The 23,266-nt window shown below is 37.6% G+C and overlaps 1 protein-coding gene across 6 annotated transcripts in view; it reads left to right on the plus strand.

Annotated features, from left to right (window-relative positions):
• The window catches only part of IMMP2L (inner mitochondrial membrane peptidase subunit 2), a 961,484-nt gene that overhangs the window by 34,367 nt on the left and 903,851 nt on the right, over nt 1-23,266 (plus strand). For all 6 annotated transcript variants that reach the window (XM_059885866.1, XM_024991063.2, XM_024991059.2 and 3 more), the window contains exon 3: nt 13,384-13,520. In XM_059885866.1, coding sequence (XP_059741849.1) covers nt 13,384-13,520 — 137 coding nt within the window. The remainder of the gene's footprint in view (nt 1-13,383; nt 13,521-23,266) is intronic.

Raw genomic sequence — 23,266 nt, forward strand, 5'->3', positions numbered from 1 at the left:
CTCTTCCCATCTTTGGGGTCTGGTGGGCTTGGCTACCTTAAGAAACTTGCCTACATCCTCTTTCCAATTCTGATCAAAGGAAAAGTCATTTAAAAAAATGGAGTATAGTTGCTTTACAATGTTGTGTTATTCTCTGCTGTACAATGAAGTGAATCAGTTATATGTATACGTATATACCTTCCCTCTTGGGCCTGCCTCCCACCCCCAGCCTCCATCCCACCCATCTAGGTCATCGCAGAGCACCGAGCTGAGCTCCCTGCACTATACAGCAGGTTCCCACTAGTTACCTAGTTTGCACATGGTAGTGTATTAGAGAAGGAAATGGTAACCCTCTCCAATATTCCTGCCTGGAGAATCCCATGGACAGAGGAGCCTGGTGGGCTACAGTCCATGGGGTTGCAAAGAGTTGGACACAACATCTCTTGATGTGAATTTGAGTTAGAAGGAAATGGCAACCCACTCCAGTATTCTTGCCTGGAGAATCCCATGGACAGAAGAGCCTGGTGGGCTACAGTCCATGGGGTTGCAAAGAGTTGGACACAACAGCAACTAAACAACAGCAACAACAAAGTGTATACATATCAATCCCAGTCTCCCAATCTGTCCCACTGCCTCCCTCCCCAAAAGCCATGTTTTTGCTCCTTATCTCTTGATGTGAATTTGAGTTAGAAGGAAATGGCAACCCACTCCAGTATTCTTGCCTGGAGAATCCCATGGACGGAGGAGCCTGGTAGGCCACAGTCCACGGGGTCCCAAAGAATTGGACACGACTGAACGACTTCACTTTCACTTTCTAGTTAAAGAAAGCAACGTATTTGAGGCATGGTGGGGAGATGGGGTCAGAATAGGATTTTCATGAGACCCTAATAGCATATTTGTTTTAAAAAATCGCCTTTTCTGTCCAACCCATTGGAGACTCTTGTACCATATAAAAACAGGGCAGAAACAGAGGTATTGTGAAAAGTAACTAGCATAAATGAGTATGACGTAGTAGTAGACAGTAGGACAGCTGTGCTCTAGGAAATATGTGTCACATGGTGTTTCTGGGGCCATTTCCCCATCACCCATATTATTGCCTGACACTTACTTTCTAATATTCTTGTTTATCTTGTGTCCTTCTTCTTATACATTCTCAGTGTCATTATTTTTTCCTTATTTCCCTTTCTCACTTTTATTTCTTAGTTTTAATTTTTGAAGGGTTTTGAGATTTTGCTTTTGAGAGGCATGCTTTTTCCTTTTACAGGCTTGCTTAACTTTTTAAAAGCCAATTGCATTCACAGCTTAAATGCTAAATAATGTGGTATTTTCTTTTTAGCTGTTCAGCAAGTATTCTGATGCAGGAAATAAGTTCTTTAGCTAATTCAAAATATTATTGCTTTAGGAATAAATAGGCTTATGGTGAAATAGTCCAAAGTCCTCTAATTACTTTGTTTGGGTTGTGGATAAGTACCTGGTCTGTTTCATTTACACATATATTTAAGTTGCCACATTGTTACCTTAACATCCACATTGCCTTTAGCTTCTTCTTAATGACAGCAGTTATGCTTTTCTATTAAATTGGAAAAAAAATATATAGAGTGCAGTGTTGAAATCTCAGTTTTGTGGTTATTACAGTTTAAATCTTACCTAGCTTCTCCTTCCTAATGGTTATCACTTAATAGGATTTTTCTCATTCCATAAAGAACTATTTGCTGTCCTGTTAATTTTTATGGTAAACTGTTTTTTGCAGAATTTATGGCATCTTAATAACTGAAATTTGTGATTGGGCCTGAGTTGTAAATGCAGTCAAATGGTGTCTATGTGGAGTTAAAGGATAAGGATAATCCGTAGGATTAGGGTGGCCTGAGCCAGCTCTTAGAGAGGGCAACTGTTGTGACTTTGTTTTATGTGGTTTCCAAAAATATTGAAGTGATGAAGATTTTCCTATTGCTAAGAAACAAAGCAAAACAAAATAAAAAATAAGTATTAAACCCAGTCTTATCCCTCACTGCTCTTAATATATCTCTTGTTCCCTGGTTTGGCCAGCATTCACACTATCTCAGTAGGCCCATATGTACCTTTACTCTCATAATCACATTTTCCTGTTGCCTGAGACATTTACTAAGTGTAATTTATACTTCTTTTATTTTTCAACATTTCAATGAAAAATTTTAAGCATACGGAAAAGTTTTGAGAATTTTATAGTGAACATTCCTAAACCTGCCACCTACATTCTAATTTGTTTTTTTTTCTTTAAAGCTTCTTTCATGACTTTTTTTCTTCCAATTCCATCTCTTATCTTTCTTTTCTTTTTTTCCAGTATCTAATATATAATTTATTCCTGTGGTCCAATTTTGTTGCTAAGTCATATATTTTTTATATTCTGCTTAAAAACAATCCTCAAGACACCTAATGCATTGCTGGTATTGGCAGTCATAATTCTTATTAATTGGCTGGTGTTAGGAACTATGATCATCCTTAACCCATCAAATCTTAGAAAAAGATCAGGTTCAAAGCAGAAGAAAACTATCATTCTGGATATTAGGTGTCCCATTATTTAGAAGATAGGCTTTATTGGTTTAATTATAAGTAATGGACATTCTTAAGTTTCTTGCCCTTTTTAAATTTGTCATTGTTAGTCCTCTTCTTTGGACATGGCTAATGCTTTTATCTGAAGAAATACCTTTAATTTGATTATCTCACCATTGTTCTCTAATACATTGCGCACATAATATGCTAGTTTTTATGGGTGTTTTCTTTCTTCGTGCAAATGCTTACTAAAACACACACACACACACACACACAATATGAACATTTTGAATATCTGAAACACCCTACAAGGTTTCTTATTTGAAAAACTTGTGGCTTGGAAAGATGAAGTAATTTGCCCAAATTCACATGATTGGATTATGATTTGACCTGAGATCTGTTTCCCAGGTTGCGCTAGTAGTAAAGAACCTGCCTGCAAATGCAGGAGACATGAGAGACTCAGGTTAAATCCCTGGGTCAGGAAGATCCCCTCTAGTAGGAAATGGCAACTCACTCCAGTAGTCTTGCCTGGAAATCCTATGGACAGAGGAACCTGGTGGCCTACTGTCCATGGGGTCGCAAATAGTTGGACATGACTGAGTGACTGAGCACGGTTGGATTCACTCACCTTCCTACTGAGTTTCCCTGTTTGGTGACGCTGTCTCTGCAGAGCACTGCCAGCCTCAGCTCCAACAAAGGCAGAAGGAGAGGTGGGGGTAAATGCATGAGGTTTGCAAGTGGAAGGAGTCCTTCTCCAAACTCAGGAAGCTTATAGGAAATTGCATTTCTTATTGATTTCTGATGGTGTTCTCTCTCTACATCAGTGTAGTACAACATGCCCTTGGAGTTCATTTGCATTTTAATATTTCTGACTTAAAATTTCACCTCTCTTAGCGTCCAGGTGTTCATCACTCTCCAGTAGACAATTATAATTATCTCTGTCAGAGAAGTGGTTTTAGGTCAAAATAGAGGACCTTTATCTTATCAGTCTACCAGTGTGGACTTTTAAAGTTGGGTTTCTTTGCCAGAACATGATTCACTTTATGTCTAACCCCATTATATTTCTCCCTTTTATTACTTTTGACAGTTTTTCATTCTTTATTTTTGGTTGCCATTTCATTCCTTCTGAGAATTTTTGACTTAAACTGTACATATAAGTTACACAGTTCAAAGATAAATAATTTGATGCTGGAGTTCACATTTGTAAAGATTACTAATTATCTTTTTGTTTGATCTTCAAAAGATATCTTTTAGAAAATAAAAAAGCCAGACACACAGAGGGAGAAAATATGTGCCAAACATGTATCTGATAAAAGACTTGTATCTATCTATCTATATATATATAAAACGATATATATACACATGGTCTTCCCTGGTGGCTCAGATGATAAAAAAATCTGCCTGCAATGTGGAAGACCTGGGTTTGATCCCTGGGTTGGGAAGAAGCCCTGGAGGAGGGCATGGCAACCCACTCCAGTATTCTTGCCTGGAGAATCCCCATGGACAGAGGAGCCTGGCAGACTACAGTCCATGGGTTCATAAAGAGTCAGACATGACTGGGCGACTAAGCGCGCGCACACACACACACACACACACACACACACACACACACATCCTTACAACTCAATAAGAAGACAAACCAATTACAAAATTTGCAGAAAATCTGAGCAGACACTTTAATAAAGGCAAGACTTCCTACTAAGCTCATGAAAAGATGTTTGACATTATCAGTTATTAGGGAAATGCCAGTCAAAACCACAATTAAATACCATACTGCATGCTCATTTGAATGGTCATAATCTAAAGGACTAAGAATGCTCAGTGTTGGCTAGGATCCAGAGAAGCCAAAAACCTTCATATATTGCTAGTGAAAATGTAAAATGATACAATCACTTTAGAAAACAGTTTGGCAGTCCTCAAAATACTAAAAATACACTTTTCATATAACCAAGCAATTCCACTCCTAAGTAACTACTCAAGAGAAATGAAAGCATATATTCACACAAGGACTTGTATGCAGAGACTTACAGCAGCCTTATTCACAATAGCTCAAAACTGGAAACAATCCAAATGTCCCATCAGCTGATGAACAGGTAAATTATGACATACCAATACAATGAAATGTTGTTTAGCAATAAAAAAATGAACTACTTATAAATGCAACAACATGGATGAACCTCAGAAATATTGTGTTAAATAAAACAAGCCAGACCAAAAAAAAAAAAAAACCTACTAAAATTTCTTTAAAATGCACATCTCTTAGAGAAGAGAGCAGTATATTCCTGGGACTTGGATGGAAATGGGAACTGGCCTTCAGATAGGCATGGGTGAACTTATGGGGGTGACAGAATACTCCAAAAATGTATTGTGATGATTCCACAACAGCATAAATTTGCTAAAAATCTTTGAAATGTATACACTTACAGTGGGTGAATTTTATGGTATGTAAATAATATCTCAAGGAAGCTACTAAAAAATATTTCCCTCTAAAATGATTTCCTTTTTTGGGCTAGTGGTTCTCCAATGAGGGTGAATGAGGATTGTGGACAGGGAGGAAGACCAGAGACAGCATATTAGAATCATCTAAGAATTTTTTTTAACACACATGTATTTGTTCTTCCCTATAGTATAATACTAGAGATCACAGAATATCACCATGTATTATGAGGGGCGGGTAAAGAATCCTCCTGCAGTGTAAGAGATACAGGAAACTCGGGTTCGATCCCTGAGTTGGGAGGACCCCCTGGAGAAGGAAATGAATACCCACTCCAGTATTCTAACCTGAAAAAAATCCCATGCACAGAGGAGCTTGGCAGACTATAGTTCATACAGTCACAAAGAGTTGGACACAACTGAGTGACTAAGCACACATATATAATTTGCAGTGCTCCTCTAGATAATTCTGATATACGTGATCCACACATCTACCCTTGAGAATCTCCTCTTAATCAGGTTGAGTCCCAGGAGTCTATGTTTTCCATAAGCAAGACAGGTGACTTTTGTGATCATTTAAGTTTAAGAAACTCTGCCCATGTTGTACAATGCTAAGAACTTTCAGCATTGTGGCAGAGCACAGTGGAATAAATGTTACTCTGGGAAAATCTATTTTCTGACCCTTTTAAAATCACATCTACCCAGATACTGGGAGCAGCCAATACCTAGCAATTTTAATGAATTAAACCAATAATTAAGACTCCAAATTACTCCACTTTTGGTAGGGATTCTGGTTCATTGAAAGGAATCTGTCTGAACTCAATACCAAAAAGGCCAACCATTTTGTTACGATTATAACTTATTAATATTCATGAAATGTGTTAGCTGTGAGATGTGTGCTTGCATGCTCACTTATGTCCAACACTTTGTGACTCCAGGCTCCTCTCTTCAGGGGATTTTCCAGGCAGGAACACTGGAGTAGGTTGCCATTTCCTAGCTATGAGATAATCTGCTATATTTGTGCCTAGTTGTGGTCTCTTGGGTTGAAAACTCTTGGGTCTCTACTTTCCCTTTTAAAAAGTAATGTCTTTTCCTGTGAAGCATTTTGTCATTCCTGAGTTGATAGAAGTCTCCCATTCTTGGAAGAATGCAGGAAACAGAAAACAGAGCATTTGCAGTCACCTTCAATGGCTTTATTTTCCTGATTGTCAAGTTTGCCAAAAAATTAGATTGCTAGAGATGATGGCTAAATGTTCCTATTGTTTTTAGAAAAACACAGTTTTGTAGGAGAGAAAACATGGGAACTTAAAAAAAAAATAAAGTGCTGTTGCTATCCATCGAGGGGTCACTGCCAGTTCTATGCATGTCAACAAGGTTCCTGTCCAGTAAACTGCCTGAAATCCCTATCATTGTTCAGCATTGTGGAGAAAACCTTAAGCATTAATTATCTATTTTTATAATACATTATTTGTTTATAATCTGAAAGGAGGAAGTTAGCTCCCCAATTTTTTTCTAGATTAGGATCCATCGATTACTTTCCTAGATCTGCTTCTAGTGGAATCAAAATTGTTCTCATTCATCAGTTATTATTTTTTCCCTCATTTAGTTCAGATGCCTCCTGCCTCCTAACATGCATGCTTAGGCTCTGTTTGCAGAGTGAGGTTATTGGTATCAGGAGCTCCTGGAGAGATTCATGGAGGAGGGTAGCCTGATCATGTGTGGTCATCTACTAATTTCTTGTGATCTTGTCGCAGGCCCTTTGGGAAGGAACTGTGACTCTGCGTGCCTTTTTACTCTTGGTATCTTAGTGAGACATAGGGAGGCCTTGCATGCTGCAGTCCATGGGGGTCACAAAGAGTTTGACGTGACTTAGCAACTGAACAACAACAAAATCTTAGCATAGTGAGTAGCACAAAGTAGGCACTTAATAAGAATGAAAATGTAAGCTGCACATACCAGGGATCACACCTTCCTGTTGTGCATTGTATGTGCCCCTTAGCACAGTTACATAGTAGGTGATCAAAAAAATATATAATGACTGAATCAGGAATTTAGTGTCAGATTTGTTTGGATCTCTGCTCTTGTATTTTCTGACATTTGTAGTTTGATATACAGTTTGAATTTACAAATAAATTTTGATTTTGTTATCCAAATGTGTGGGCTGATTTCTATGATTGAAAGGTTACATTTTGTATAAGATACTGCTTTGTCATTTATTGTTTTTCTCTTACCTCCAAACCTGCCACACAGTTTTAAAAGAGTTTTTATAATTAGGATGACTTGAGATATATTTATTCATTTGGTTGCTATGGGTGAGTGATTAGTGACTTTGTATAAGATGAAATGTATGGGAATTTAAGAATGATTTTGGATGAATTCATGCATGATCAAACCATAACACGTTGTGAGAAGAAAGGTATTTAGAGTGAAGGTCATTAGGCAGTTGAGGTCAGTAATGCCAAAAAAAATTTTACTTGCATGTAGTATATAGTATATAGAGTGGCAAATATGATTTCAACGGGATCTGAAAGCTTATTTAAAAATATTCTGTTTAGGTACTTCAGCAGCGAATCAGGTATGCCTACTATTTAAGCAGTAATTTTCTCAGGAGCAATGTTTTGAACCTAAATGACTTGCATGGTTACTGGAAGAATGAGGTTACTGATAAAAATTATTCCTTTTTTGCTTGGGATATCACATTATTATTGTTTAAAGGAAATTTTCTCAGCGAAAGCAGATGCTCAGTGCTTATTAGTATGGTAGTTTTAAATATTTAAGATGTGAACAAAAGACCAGATCATCCCAATGATTCTTTATAGGAAAGGAAATGCATTAACTTTACCAAAATGTGAATGCCATAGCACTTTAAACATTTTATTTAATATAACTTGACATAGAAGTGTAATGCTCATTTCTTCCTTTGTGTATAGCTTTAGTATTTTAATGATAGAAGTCCCAAAGAGGGTTTTATTATTATGAATTAAAGGTGTCATTCACAATTCAGGTAGGACAAGACTGTACTGAGACTTTTGGTTTGAGCCTCTGAAAATAATGGCCCCTAATCTGCAAGAGAGCTTTTTTTTCCCCTGTGCTTGGGCAGAGTCTGCATACCCTCAATAGATACACCTCCCACATAATTTTCATGGCAAATAGAAGGGGAAAAAATGGAAGCAGTGACATTTTGTTTTCTTAGGCTCCAAAATCATTGCAGATGGTGACTACAGCCATGGAATTAAAAGATAATTGCTACTTGGAAGGAAAGCTATGGCAAACTTAAACAACTATTAAAAAGCAAAGACATCTCTTTACCGACAAAAATCCAAATAGTCAAAGCTGTGGTTTTTCCAGATGTCATGTACAGTTCTGAGAGTTGGCCCATAAGGAAAGCTGAATGCCGAAGAATGGATGCTTTTGAAAAGTGCTGGAGAAGACTTTTGAGAGTCCCTTGGACAGCAAAGAGATCAGTCAATCCTAAAGGAAGTCAACCCTGAATATTCATTGGAAGGACTGATGCTAAAGCTGAAGCTCCAATACTTTGGCCACCTGTTGTGAAGGGTCGACTCATTGGAAAAGACCCTGATGCTGGGAAAGATTGAAGGCAGGAAGAGAAGGGGGCAGCAGAGGATGACATGGTTGGATGGCATCACTAATTCAATGGAATGAGTTTGAGCAAACTCCAGGAGATGGTGAAGGACAGTGAAACCTGGCATGATGTAGTCCATGGGGTCACAGAGTCAGACGTGACTTAGTGGCTTATCAGCAAGAACAGCAACAGTAGAAAAATATTCGTCCTGAGTTGTGCAGGAGATGGTAGCAGTGCTTGGGTCAGCAGTGGAATTGTGAGCCTGAGAAGGGAAAGGGCAGTGGCTTTAGGGCCTTACTTGTATTTAATATGTCCCTTCACATAATCTGCACTAGTTCCAACTTTATCTCTGCTTCCCTTTTGTAACTAGTTGTATAATAAAAGTCTTTTTTCCTTTCAACATTAAAAAAAAACAATTCTCAAGCCTAAAAGGCAACATAATTTCTCTTCTTGGTCAATAATAACCTAAGTGCCTTTCTTTATTTTAGTATCTTCTCAAAGACTTGGAGAAACAATAAAAAAAATACATAGGAATATAGAATGACAGCCCTGGAAAGAATGTTAGAAATTGAATCTGACCCCTTACTATTTTTTTTGGCTGCTCTGGATCTTAGTCGCCATATGTGGGATTTTAGTTGCGGCATGTGGGATCTACTTTTCAGATCACGGAACAGTGTGAAGTATTGTTTTCATGAGAGTTTTTAAATGATTTTATATTGTATATCTATCTGTCTTTATATCCCGTGCACTTAGCATTGGTGTTTAGCAGGCAATAAATAAATGTTTACTGAATTAAACATTAGCATATTAAAGTTTGTATATATACGAAACTGAATTTCTTATAGTTTCTTAAATAACTTACGTTTTATTTTGCTCTGAGGTCTTCATGCACACTGCTGCTTTTGCCCAAAGTGCTCAGGTCTTACCTCGAATGCCTTTTCCTTTTGGACACATTTCTTTTCTTTTTTATTTATTTATTTAAATTTTATTTTATTTTTAAACTTTACACATTGTATTAGTTTTGCCAAATATCAAAATGAATCTGCCACAGGTATACATGTGTTCCCCATCCTGAACCCTCCTCCCTCCTCCCTCCCCATACCATCCCTCTGGGTCATCCCAGTGCACTAGCCCCAAGCATCCAGTATCGTGCATCGAACCTGGACTGGCAACTCGTTTCATACATGATATTATACATGTTTCAATGCCATTCTCCCAAATCTTCCCACCCTCTCCCTCTGCAACAGAGTCCATAAGACTGTTCTATACATCAGTGTCTCTTTTGCTGTCTTGTACACAGGGTTATTGTTAGCATCTTTCTAAATTCCATATATATGCATTAGTATACTGTATTGGTGTTTTTCTTTCTGGCTTACTTCACTCTGTATAATAGGCTCCAGTTTCATCCACCTCATTAGAACTGATTCAAATGTATTCTTTTTAATGGCTGAGTAATACTCCATTGTGTATATGTACCACTGCTTTCTTATCCATTCATCTGCTGATGGACATCTAGGTTGCTTCCATGTCCTGACTATTATAAACAGTGCTGCGATGAACATTGGGGTACACGTGTCTCTTTCCCTTCTGGTTTCCTCAGTGTGTATGCCCAGCAGTGGGATTGCTGGATCATAAGGCAGTTCTATTTCCAGTTTTTTAAGGGATCTCCACACTGTTCTCCATAGTGGCTGTACTAGTTTGCATTCCCACCAACAGTGTAAGAGGGTTCCCTTTTCTCCACACCCTCTCCAGCATTTATTGCTTGTAGACTTTTGGATCGCAGCCATTCTGACTGGTGTGAAATGGTACCTCATAGTGGTTTTGATTTGCATTTCTCTGATAATGAGTGATGTTGAGCATCTTTTCATGTGTTTGTTAGCCCTCTGTATGTCTTCTTTGGAGAAATGTCTATTTAGTTCTTTGGCCCATTTTTTGATTGGGTCATTTATTTTTCTGGAGTTGAGCTGTAGGAGTTGCTTGTATATTTTTGAGATTAGTTGTTTGTCAGTTGCTTCATTTGCTATTATTTTCTCCCATTCTGAAGGCTGCCTTTTCACCTTGCTAATAGTTTCCTTTGATGTGCAGAAGCTTTTAAGGTTAATTAGGTCCCATTTGTTTATTTTTGCTTTTATTTCCAATATTCTGGGAGGTGGGTCATAGAGGATCCTGCTGTGATGTATGTCAGAGAGTGTTTTGCCTATGTTCTCCTCTAGGGGTTTTATAGTTTCTGGTCTTACGTTGAGATCTTTAATCCATTTTGAGTTTATTTTTGTGTATGGTGTTAGAAAGTGTTCTAGTTTCATTTTTTTACAAGTGGTTGACCAGATTTCCCAGCACCACTTGTTGAAGAGATTGTCTTTAATCCATTGTATATTCTTGCCTCCTTTGTCAAAGATAAGGTGTCCATATGTACATGGATTTATCTTTGGGCTTTCTATTTTGTTCCATTGATCTATATTTCTGTCTTTGTGCCAGTACCATACTGTCTTGATGACTGTGGCTTTGTAGTAGAGCCTGAAGTCAGGTAGGTTGGTTCCTCCAGTTCTATTCTTCTTTCTCAAGATAGCTTTGGCTATTCGAGGTTTTTTGTATTTCCATACAAATTGTGAAATTATTTGTTCTAGCTCTGTGAAGAATACTGTTGGTAGCTTGATAGGGATTGCATTGAATCTACAAATTGCTTTGGGTAGTATACTCATTTTCACTATATTGATTCTTCCAATCGATGAACATGGTATATTTCTCTATCTATTAGTGGGGGACACATTTCTTAATCACATTCTAATGGATGCACTTCCTTGCCCCAGGCACATTGGCCCTTTTCAGTGCTATTTTCCCTTGGAAATACTTGTCTAAAGGCAATCTTCCCTGGCACTTTGTAACTCCTTGACAGCAAGGACTGTGTCTGCTTTTCATTTGTGTATCTCTAGCATCCAGCCCATGACCTTGTACTTATTAGAGTTTTGAGGAATTGAATTATGAGCACGTTTTTAGTACTTTGGAATGTAATCCAAGGAAATAATAAAATAGCAGTGCTTGAATAGGTCACAACTACCTCAACACTTTTCTCATCTCTTCTCCTCTCCCCAATCCTTGCCCATCCATTTTCATTTCTGTCTGTTTAACCTCCAAAATGCATATGTGAAGTTTGCCCATTTTGATCCATTTCCATCACCACCACCACCACCGCCACCAATGCTACAATCCATCCTACCATCATCTCTTGCTCTAGCCCACTAGAATAATCTGGTCTTCCTGTATTTATCTAGTCCCAGTCAAGAAATAGAACGGACTGAAATTATAGCCTATCACATAGTATGAATCAGTATTATTTTGAGAAACTGGTAAACAAACTGGTCATTTATCTTCCCCAGCCAGGAGGTTCTTCATCTGTTGGACTGTGTTTAGCTCCATTTTGGTCTTGTAGGGTAGCATCTCTTGATCTCTCACTATTTTGTTTTTCATTGCATAAGACCATTAAAGGACTGCATTAGCCCTAGAAAGTCTGAAAATTAACCAAGTGGTTACAGGGCTAAGTGAGGGTTGATAATTATCTGTATTGAATTCACATGCATTGTGATATTTTTTCTTGATTTCTCATATATTTCATGGTTATATTAGGATAAATTTGGCTGCCATAACATAGGCCCCATAACATTGGTTTAAACATGATGGAAAGTGATTAATCTCTTAAACAACTTGAACATAAGCAACACAGGGCAGTTACAGTGCTTCCATGGTGCTGGAGACCTAGGATCCTTCTGTTTTATTGCTTTGCCATCTTTAACTTGAAATGGCTACTCCTGTTCCTACAAACACCATCACAAGTGTCACAACATGGGAACAAAAGGGAGGACGTAATTCTTCTAAGGCACAGTGTTTCTGCTTATATGCTATTCATCAGTCCTAGTCACATGGTCATACTTAGCTTCAAGGGAGGCTGGGCAGCCATGTGTTTCCCCAAAACTTCTATTACTGCAGAAGAGGACAGGTACCAGGGCTTAAGGAGCATCTGCACCATAGTCAGCAACAGAAAAGGATTTACTTTTGGAATGCTTATTTTTTTCTAACATTGCTTTGTGAGGAGAAGTTTTCTATTGAAATTATTAAGCTACTTGACCTGTGGGAAATAATTCACCTGAGTTATTGTATTTGACTTTGGGATTTCAAGTCAGATATATTTCAGTGGTTATAGGGATGAGTATTGGAGAAGGAAATGGCACCCCACTCCAGTACTCTTGCCTGGAAAATCCCATGGACGGAGGAGCCTGGTAGGCTGCAGTTCATGGGGTCGCGAAGAGTTGGACACGACTGAGGGACTTCACTTTCACTTTTCACTTTCATGCATTGGAGAAGGAAATGGCAACCCACTCCAGTATTCTTACCTGGAGAATCCTGGTGACAGAGGAGCTTGGTGGGCTGCTGTCTGTGGGGTCACACAGAATTGAACACGACTGAAGTGACTTAGCAGCAGCAGCAGCAGGGATGAGTATGAAACATATTGAGATGAGGTTGCTTTTTCTTAACTCTTATTTTTCTTTTTTAATAACAACATATATATATATATATAGATATTTATTTTTGTCCATTACTTAATCACAGTGGAAAAGCATCTTATATTGATATTTTCCTTGGATGTGAGTCACAATTTTTTTTTTTTTTTACTTTACAATATTGTATTCGTTTTGCCATACATCAACATGAATCTGCCACGTGTGTACATGTGTTCCCCATCCTGAACCCTCCACCTGCCTCACTCCCCATACCATCCCTCTGGGTTTTTCTTGCACTGTTTTTTATGTTTTCTTTTTTTACCTTTCTTGGGGCTAATCTCATATTTGTTTTTATTGTGCTTTTAGGCATGGTGCAGTCCCAAGGCTGGGTGAGAAGGTACTTCAAGGCCTTTTGTAAAGGCTTCTTTGTGGCGGTACCTGTGGCAGTGACTTTCTTGGATCGAGTTGCCTGTGTGGCAAGAGTGGAAGGAGCATCTATGCAGGTAAAACTGATATGACTCCTTTCTTTGAAATACACGTTTGGTTGTTTCTCAAGCACTAGAAATGAGATTTCTGTATATTGTCTCCATGCTAGAAACTGAAAGGTTTTTGAAAGGCCTTGAATGAAATTTTAACGTTACTAAATATCTTTATAAGGTCTTCTAATGCAGTCATATTATAAGCAATGGTGAATAAAAATAATTCTCTGATAGTTCTCTATATCTATAGTTTATCACCCCCCGCCCCCTTAGGAATGATAAATTGAGATTCTAAAGAAATTTTACAAAATAATACCACTTTCTGTGGCTGTGGCCTGAGATTTTAAGTTTTTTTTTTTTTTTCAATTATCCATATATGACTGAGATCACATTTATGAGTTCAGTTGCAGGATTAATTTGTCTCCAGTTACCTGATTGTTTTACACTCTCACACATGCACTCACACATTTATGCGCACACAGAATTCTGATAGGTGGAAAAGTCTACAGCACTGATTTCAGATATTCTAGTATGTTCTTTAAGCATGTTGCTGATTAAGAAGATTAAATGCCATTTACATTGGAAGAATTTTGGAGTGGAGATTTCCAAAAGTTATACGCAAGTAGTCTCCAGTAACTCAGAGAAAACTTGATTATTCTAATGCTGATGTCTGAAACCTAGCTGTTTCAGTAAGTTTATCAACTAAGAAGAATTTGCATTTTGTAATATAATTTGTTTTCTTCCATTATTTTGTGTATTAAGTTTAAGCATTATACTAAATATTTCTATAAAACAAATAAAATGAATGTATAAACTTCTAAGAGTTTAAAATGATACAGAGAGTAACCAGCTTACTTTCCCCCCCTTTTTTAGTCTTTAAACTAGGTGAGGGCATAGACATCAGCTTTGAAGAGTTAGAATGAAATTGCTTTGTTAAAATTGTAACTATTGTGCTGATAATCAGGTCTCTTCCTGAGTTCAGGTGCTTAGTGAGATCCTGAGTGAGTGCTTTTGGGGTGAAACTAGGGTTCTAAAGCATGGCTGCCTGAATATTTACTTACTGACTTGTGCTTCCCTCATTTGAGAATGATGGGGGCCTTCTCTTGGGTTGGGGCTCCCGAGTTAAACCCTGTCTCTCACTTTCACTCTAGAGTGGGTCATCAGCTCCAAGCAAACTGGTCACTTACTTTGAATGCAGAAATATTGTAGTGCATGGGTACAGCAAACAAAGGAGAGGGATTTCTAAGTGTATGGCTTTATTCCTAAATGCAGTTTAATACATTTAACAGGGATGGGTTTTACATTTCCTTCCTCTTTAATTTTAAATTCCTAGTAGCCTCATCTTAGACCCAATTCTTTGGGGAAATTAAACCTTCTTTGTTGAGCTTTTGAATCAGATTCCTCATTTGAGATTAAAACTGCCTTCTCCACAGCCATCCAAATTCCTTTTGGACCCTTTCATCCCTTTGAACCCATCGACAGGTACTATTTTTTTTATAACAAATAATCACACAAATAATGACTTTTTTCCAGTTTTGTTAGTGCTGTCTTATTACACAACCCTCACTATCCTGAGATGGAATTTTTCCAGAACACAAAACCTCATAATCTTGGGTCTCATGATATTTCAGAGAATCATATGGCAATCATAGTATTGCAATCCTCATGCCTTTAGCCCAGTATATACCATGTTCATGACTTGTGCTCAGAGGGAAAAAAAACACAAGGATCTAGCCATTTTATGAAAACACAAAGCTTATCCCCAGTGAAGAAGACAATGAAGAAAGTCTTGAATATGCCAGATCTTGTCTTTTAAAGCCTTTAGATGACAAGATCTGTCATTTAAATGCCAGATCTGTTGATTAAATAGTAAGTTTATTGCAGATAACATTAGAATTTCTTACAGTATTCCTGGACCACTACCCCAAGAATCAGATTTGTTACCTTGTAGTTTGTTTGGTAGGATTTCCTTAGCTGTTGGTTAGAGAACAGTCTGAATTGACTTTGATCTACAGGGAAATTGATTGGAAGGCTTATGAGTACGTTGGTAGAAGGCAGGAATGTGGCAGTCATCAGGGACAACTGGAACCAGGGACTTGAATGCTGCCAGGATGCTCAGTCTTTTCTGTTTCAACATCTGCTTCTGTCAGCATCTTGGCTTAGTTCTCTAAGACCAGCTTTCGTCTCGACTCAGGGCACATGGCTGCTGGCAGCTCTCATGCCTTTAGATGCCCAATTTCTTTACCGTCTGAGGGAGATTTCTCCTTATGCCTTAATTTCACTTTGAAAAATCTTGAAGAAGGACTGTGATTGACTCAGCTTGGACCATATGCCCTGATCCATGCAAATACAGATCAACTTTGACCAGACAGTTAGGGTGCCATGATTGGCCTACCTTTGGACAGGTACACACCCCTAGCCTGTGGCTAGGAGGAATGAGAAAGCAACAACATATATTTGAATCACATTTTTCCTGTGGGCTTTCAAGGTGAGGTAGTGGTGATACTTCCCAGAAGAAGAGGAGCTGTTATTTTTGGAATAAAAGGGTAGAGGATATTCTGGGAAGAAATGAAAAAAAAATGTATGTTTATTATGGTTTTGTCTATATTATAAGAATTTTAGATTACTTTTGAAGATAATAGATAATTTGTTTACACTTTCATTAGATTTCACTGAATCATACTAAAATTATTTCGGACTAGAAAATGCAGTAATGATATATCATTATTAATTAATTCAGCATATTTGAAGATATCTTTGCTATGCTACAGCTTTGATGAACTGAACATATTTAGGCCATGGGGTTCAGAATTTTTGACAAAAAATTCAAAAAAATTCTTGTCTTCAAATTTCTGTAATGATGCAAGTACTAAATAGTTGGCAGGGTGTGTGGTACTCTCTGGAAATCCCTGAGCTTCCTGCAAGGCACACACCTGCTTTTATTGACTCTGAGGCCTGAAAATTATTCCCGGATTATTGCAGTTGGTTGATTTGTTGTGAACAGAAGGAGTATTCTGGATGTGTGGTGATGTCTTGTTATACCAAGGCTTAAAAGTGTGAAAGGAAGAGAGAGAAAACAATAGGCAAGAAAGAAAAATATGTGGAGAAGAGGAAGGAAAATAACATAGATCAGTTGGGTGACAGGGAAAATTAAACAGCTGAGACACTGAGCAGGAGACGAGAGTGGCACAAAGGATCAGTGATGAACAGTGATGCTCCAGTGAAGGAGCTCATGGCTCCTTTTGTGGAACCTTCCTTGGAATTGTACCCTTGAATGCTGACCCATCTCTGCTGCATATTTGTGTATCACACCATGAGATTGTCACCCAGCCATCCGTTCTCAATCTCAGTATTCATTGAAGGAATCTGTGTGCCATTTTGAGGGAACTCCTATTGGAATAGGTTATCAGTCTTCATTGGAAGGATTGATGCTGACACTGAAGCTCCAACACTTTGGCTACCTGATGTGAAGAGCTGACTCATTAGAAAAGATCCTGATGCTGGCAAAGATTGAAAGCAGGAGAAGGGGCAACAGAGGATGAGAGGTTGGATGGCATCATCGACTCAACTGACATGAATTTGAGCAAACTCCAGGTGACAATGAAGGTCAGGAGAGCCTGGCATGCTGTAGTCCATGGGGTCGCAAAGTGTCAGACCTGACTTAGTGACCGAACAACAACAACCAGTCTTGAGCGTCATTCATTGCATAGTACCTGAGTGCTCCTGTGTATTCAGGTAGAAAAACCATATGTAGTCATTTCTTTCATTTCAACTATATGAATAATTTTGTGACCCAGGGGGCATTTGCACATTTGCAGGTACGGACAATCATAAAGGCACTGCCAACTATGAGTTGGAATAGGGAATCATTTATCAAATGGCTGATATGTGCAAAACTGCTCTTGAGGTATGGGAGTCAGATACAGATTCTGTATTCAAGGTCATCTTGCTATAGCAGAGGTTTAAGAATTATTAATCCTAGATTATTGCTATATCTTCAGATGAGATTTGATATAGAAGATATCAAGCTGTCAGATATGTGGCCAGTGCCTAGTACATCCAGAAATGGAAAAAGAAAAAAAAAAAACTTGTTTGCTTTAGCATACTATTTTAGAGAATGAACTTGGAAATTTTAATTTGAGACAGAATGGTACCAGAAAAATAATACCTTGAGCCCTTTTATAGTTCAACACTATTATTTTTACTGTGGCAGCAAACATCCCCCAAATTTCAGTAGTTTATATAACATTTTTATTTCTTGCTCATTGGTTTGCAGACTGATTATAGTCACTCTGGGCTAAGGGTTTGGATCAGTCTGCTTCCTGTATCTCTCACTGTGGGCCCTCTGCTGAAGGAACAGTGACAGTCTGGGGTGTGTTCTTCTCGTGGGTGATAGCGGGACCCAGAGTGAATGAAGATGCTCAGAACATCTGAGAGCCTCCGTTCAGAATGTCTACTCTTCTGTCTACATTCCCTTGGTCGAAGCAAGTCACCCAGAAAAACCCAAAGCAATTAGATGGAAGTGTATTCCACCCATGGGGAAGTCATGGCAAGGTGAGGCGGGAAGGATGAATTGTGAATAGGTAGATATATCTACCACAGCCACTAGGATGCCAAAGATACATGCTAGATTTCAGAGGTAATATAAAAAGTTGTATTAACCTTTGAGTCTACCTAGAATAACCCTAATCTTTGTAGTCCAAGTCTGACAAAATTGTAATAGGTTGAAATTCTAAGTCACTGAATTCTGGAATGGATTGAAATAGCCCAGGGCCAATTGGATCTTTAAAGTGACTTCTTAAAAAGGTCACTCTGCAACTTATATACATGTTACTTAAGAAAATCCAAGAATTGAGAGTTTGAATTTCATTAAAAGTACATATAATGCCAATCTTTTGGAGTTTATTGAATAAATACTGTTATAGCAACCCTGGAAATTTGCTTTGAGTGACAAATTTTGCACTAGAGCTCTTTTTATGTCTTAAAAAAAATTCTGTTGGCTTGAAGTTTAATAGGAGAAACTCATTTTCAGGATTCTCTCTTATAAGAAATAATTCTTTACTTTTAAAATACTACTCAGTAGTTCTTTTTTGAGGTTAGGTTTTCCAGTATTAGTTTACAGTATGACTAGAAGGATAGGGGAGGTCCATCATGAGGAGTCACAGCTAGTTAAAGGTAAGTCATCAACACAAACAAGGTACATGATGTAATTCAATGGAAAATAGGATTCAGTTTATGAAATAGTTGATCCTTTCTGTTTTATCAAGTTATATAGGCATGTCTCTTTTACTGGATGAGATGTACCTTTAGCCATGCTCTGCACACACAGACATTGTTGGTTAATGATTATTCATACTGACCTCTTGCCCCCTCATGCCCATGAATCACTTCTACTGGCTGCTGAAAGGTTACCATGAAAGTAGATGCACTTTTTTTTTTTTTTCCCAAGAAGCACCACATTACTCAACATTAATTTAACTCAGGAAGCAAAGGCTGATATTGCATACAGTTGAAACTACAGAGGGAATTTATGTTGGTGAGATGCAATTATTCAAATTAGAAGTTCAATCGCTTACAAAGGCTTTTAGAATAAAAAGGTGCCCTAGGAATAGTTTAATGACCTCACGCCAACGTTTTAGAATTTATTTGCGTAAGAATGCCTGAAGCAGGGTCACCGGTTCTCATAAAAGGTGTATGTCTTCTACATGCAAAATTAAGATGTAAGACTTAAAACAACAACTGAAAGAAACCATTTTGTGTCACTGTCCTGTTTTTGTTGCGGTTGCCACATAATTTTTATATAGTATGCTGTTTTCCTTCTTTCATAACCAGAGGGGAAAATGTTTGAAAACAGTACACAATACTATCTCTTTAGCTCAGACTTCGAGACTTCACTTGCACTTTTCACTTTCATGCATTGGAGAAGGACACGGCAACCCATCCCAGTGTTCTTGCCTGGAGAATCCCAGGGACCGGGGAGCCTGGTGGGCTGCTGTCTGTGGGTTTGCACAGAGTCGGACACGACTGAAGCGACTTAGCAGCAGCAGCAGCAGCTTAGACTTCAGAGAAAGATTTATGCAGAATAGATTAGAAAATTAGAAAATTTGAGGGGAAATAGAGTCTAATCAGCATTGAGGTCTTTATTTATCAATACTACACATTCATTGGTCAAAAGTTGTTGATTTTCAGCTACCTGAGAATAATGATCCTGAAAAAACTGGCTTGTAATAAACCTCTTAGACTTCTGCCTGGCTCTTTGCACTCATTGGCTGTTGCCTTCTGAGTTTAAAATTAAAAGTTCCATCAAAAAAATAAGCAAAGAGACTGATGCTCTTTCTCTCTTTTTGTCACATTATTTATTTTATTTTATTAAAAAAATTTAAACCTATAGTGAGCTTAATATACAATGGTTGTGGTAGTTGTAATTATTCTTTGATATTCTGAGACACTAGATATAAACAGACTCTCAAGAAAAGAGATGTATCATAATTTACCTGCCACGGTTTAAGGTAGAGTTAGGGAGTTTTTGTTACCTGCTGAATTTGCACTTACAAGGTGCTGGGAATTGCCTGGCACACATTTCCTGTGAAGCTGACTGCTCTGTGCTCTTACTACTTGCTCTTGGTGGGCTAGGGCTGACTTTGGGAAGCCAGGAGTTAATATTTGGAAGCCTTTATTGGCTTACATGTGTGCATTCTTCCCAAATTACTTTTGGCTCAAAAATCTCACCTGAGGTTTTTACACCTTAGGATGTTATACATTTTTATATAGTTCTGCAACCTGTCATTAATAGAGAATTCAAATAGATCAGTTTGCATTTATAGCAACAAACATATGTGGTACTAAAACCATGAATGAGTGATGACTTTAAAATGTTCCTTTGGAGATTTTCTTCATGTCCCATGATAGAATAACAGGGTGCTTCTGTTCAATATAGCCAGGGTTAGATCTGTTATTTAAACACTGACTTCGTAGCACTCTCTCTTTTTTTTAATGTTGGAGTATTTTTAGACTTATAGAAATGTTGTAAGAGTAGAACAGATAACTCCCATGTGTTCTCTGCTCGGATTCCCCAGCTTTCAATATTTTGCCACATTTATTTTATTCCCTTCCTCTTTCTCTTTCCTTCCCTCTGCACCCCCCCCCATTTATAACATATGATAGATAATATATAACGTATAATATATGCACCTATGTTTCTATGTGTATATACTCACATGCGTATGTGTTAAGTTGCTTCAGTCGTGTCCAACTCTTTGTGACCCTTTGGATTGTAGCCTGCCAGGCTCCTCTGTCCATGGGATTCTCGAGGCAACAATACTGGAGTAGGTTGCCATGCCCTCCTCCATGGATCTTTCAGACCCAGGAATTGAACCCATGTCTCTTATGTCTCCTGCACTGGCAGCCTGGTTCTTTACCATTCACATGTATACATGTATGAGTAAGTTCAGTTCAGTCGCTCAGTCATGTCTGACCCCATGGACTGCAGCACACCCGGTTTCTCTGTCCATCACCAACTCTTGGAGCTTTCTCAAACTCATCTCCATCAAATCTGTGATGCCATCCAACTATCTCATCCTCTGTCGTCCCCTTTTCCTTGTGCTTTCAATCTTTCCTGGTTTTAAGGTCTTTTCCAATGAGTCAGTTGGAATGTATGAATAAATATACCCACAAACATTGCTATTGAACCAGTGGAGAGTAGATTGTGTACAGTACTTCTGTATTCTCTGCTGAGTGTATTCATGATGTTTGCTAATTGGCATATTACTGCTTTTCTTTTATATGTTTTTAAATTAAAAAATGGTTAAAATTTGAAATTTAATATTTTATTCAGATTCATATGCATAGAACATTTGATACATTGATATATTCATTCAAGTTCTAAATTTTACATTTCAAAAATGGAGGCCAGACATTGGAGATGATTTACATAAAGTGGCATAGCCATTAAGTTTGAGAAATGATTTGAACCAACTTTGTTAATCCTTTCCATTTTACTAAATAATAACCCACGAAAGTTGTGCTTTATCGCTGTGCTACAAGTGCCTCCTGATAGTATTCCTGCTCATGGAGATATGTTCCATTTTGATTTTTATTTATTGAATGATGTTTTTAGTAAGTTATTTAATTTGGGGATGGTTTTATAGTATATTTGGCATTTTAAAAAGATAGAAATTACATTTATAAGTGGGAGATGAAAGATTTTAAAATTTTGAAACTCAGGTTGATAAAAGATACCCTATTTTAAACTGAAGGCTATAGACTTTCTAAGAAGGAATTAGACAAAATTAGGCAGAGTAGACATATTGAAAGTATTTCCCATGCAGAACTCATTAAAAAGTATAAATAAAACATTAAGAATCTTTAAAAATGCATAGTGACCTTGCTGGAAGGTAAGGGAAATGATCACAGACCACAGATAAGAGTAAATGCATTTCCAGAGTAGTAAGTATGCATTAAAATAAGCAGCTTTCCTATGAACATTTGTCAATACCTGGTAACTTAGAGTTTTGGTTTTAATGGCCACAAGGAGGTCAGAAGACAAGGTCCTGGGTTTATACAAGGTAGTTGGAACAGGAATTCTGAATAAATTCAGGATCATGAAAGAGATACATTGTTAGGGAATGAATAAACTAAAACCAGAATCTGTTCTGAGGGAAAAGTTGTCTAGGTTCTGAGTACAGAGGAAAAGCCCTAATGTGGGATTAAGATTTGAATTCACATTCACTATAACTGAAAAACCATAAACAAAGATATTAATTTATAGTGGCTAGGGGTTTAGAGTTGTCTCAGGCACCTGGCAGGAGCTATCTCCAGTCCTCCTGGGCACATGCAAAGTTTGATGAGCATGATCTCACAGTGAAAACTATCATACAATGAAGTGAGTGCTACTAGAGTTAGTAACAACCTTTAGTAGAATCAGATCTTAAAGACTTTGGATATTAGGACTATCATTTGTTAAACGTAGCATGTTCGAAGAAATAAAAAGGAAAGTGAAAATAATGTGAAAGCAACAAAAGCTTATTTAAAATGGTCAAGCAAAGTACCATTTTTTAATCACTTGTGCTTTAATATATTTTATAAGATGTAGAAATGGAATTGTGATTAGGTTAAAAATCCTTATCTTCTATACTATGAATCTTCTAAATTTGCAATGAAATATATATATAATACAATATATATGTTATTATATATAATATATTATATATACCATATTTTATATATATATATATATATATATATATAAAAAACAGAGAGTTACTTTAATATGGAGGAGGAAAAGTGGAATGGGGTTACAGATGAAACAACATTGGCCAAGTGTTCATAATGTTGAATCTAGATGGTGGATAACAGGGTAGCTCATTGTTTTAGGAGAAGGCAATGGCAACCCACTCCAGTACTCTTGCCTGGAAAAGCCCATGGGCGGAGGAGCCTGGTAGGCTTCAGTCTATGGGGTCGCTAAGAGTCAGACACGACTGAGTGACTTTAGTTTCACTCTTCACTTTCATGCATTGGAGAAGGAAATGGCAACCCACTCCAGTGTTCTTGCCTGAAGAATCATTATTTTATTTTGTTTCCTTTTTTTAAAAAAGGGTTTGTACCCATTTTGAGTGATTTAATGATTTTTAATAAATTTATGGAGGTATACAGTCATCACTTTTTAGAACATTTCCAAGATCCCTCATACCTGTTTGAAGTTAATTCTTGGTTCCATCTTGCATTAGGCAGCCACTGATCTGCTTTATAGATTTTCCTTTTCTGGATATTTT

The sequence above is a fragment of the Bos taurus genome, chromosome 4 (assembly GCF_002263795.3).
Source record: "Bos taurus isolate L1 Dominette 01449 registration number 42190680 breed Hereford chromosome 4, ARS-UCD2.0, whole genome shotgun sequence".
In the NCBI taxonomy this organism is placed as follows: domain Eukaryota; kingdom Metazoa; phylum Chordata; class Mammalia; order Artiodactyla; family Bovidae; genus Bos; species Bos taurus.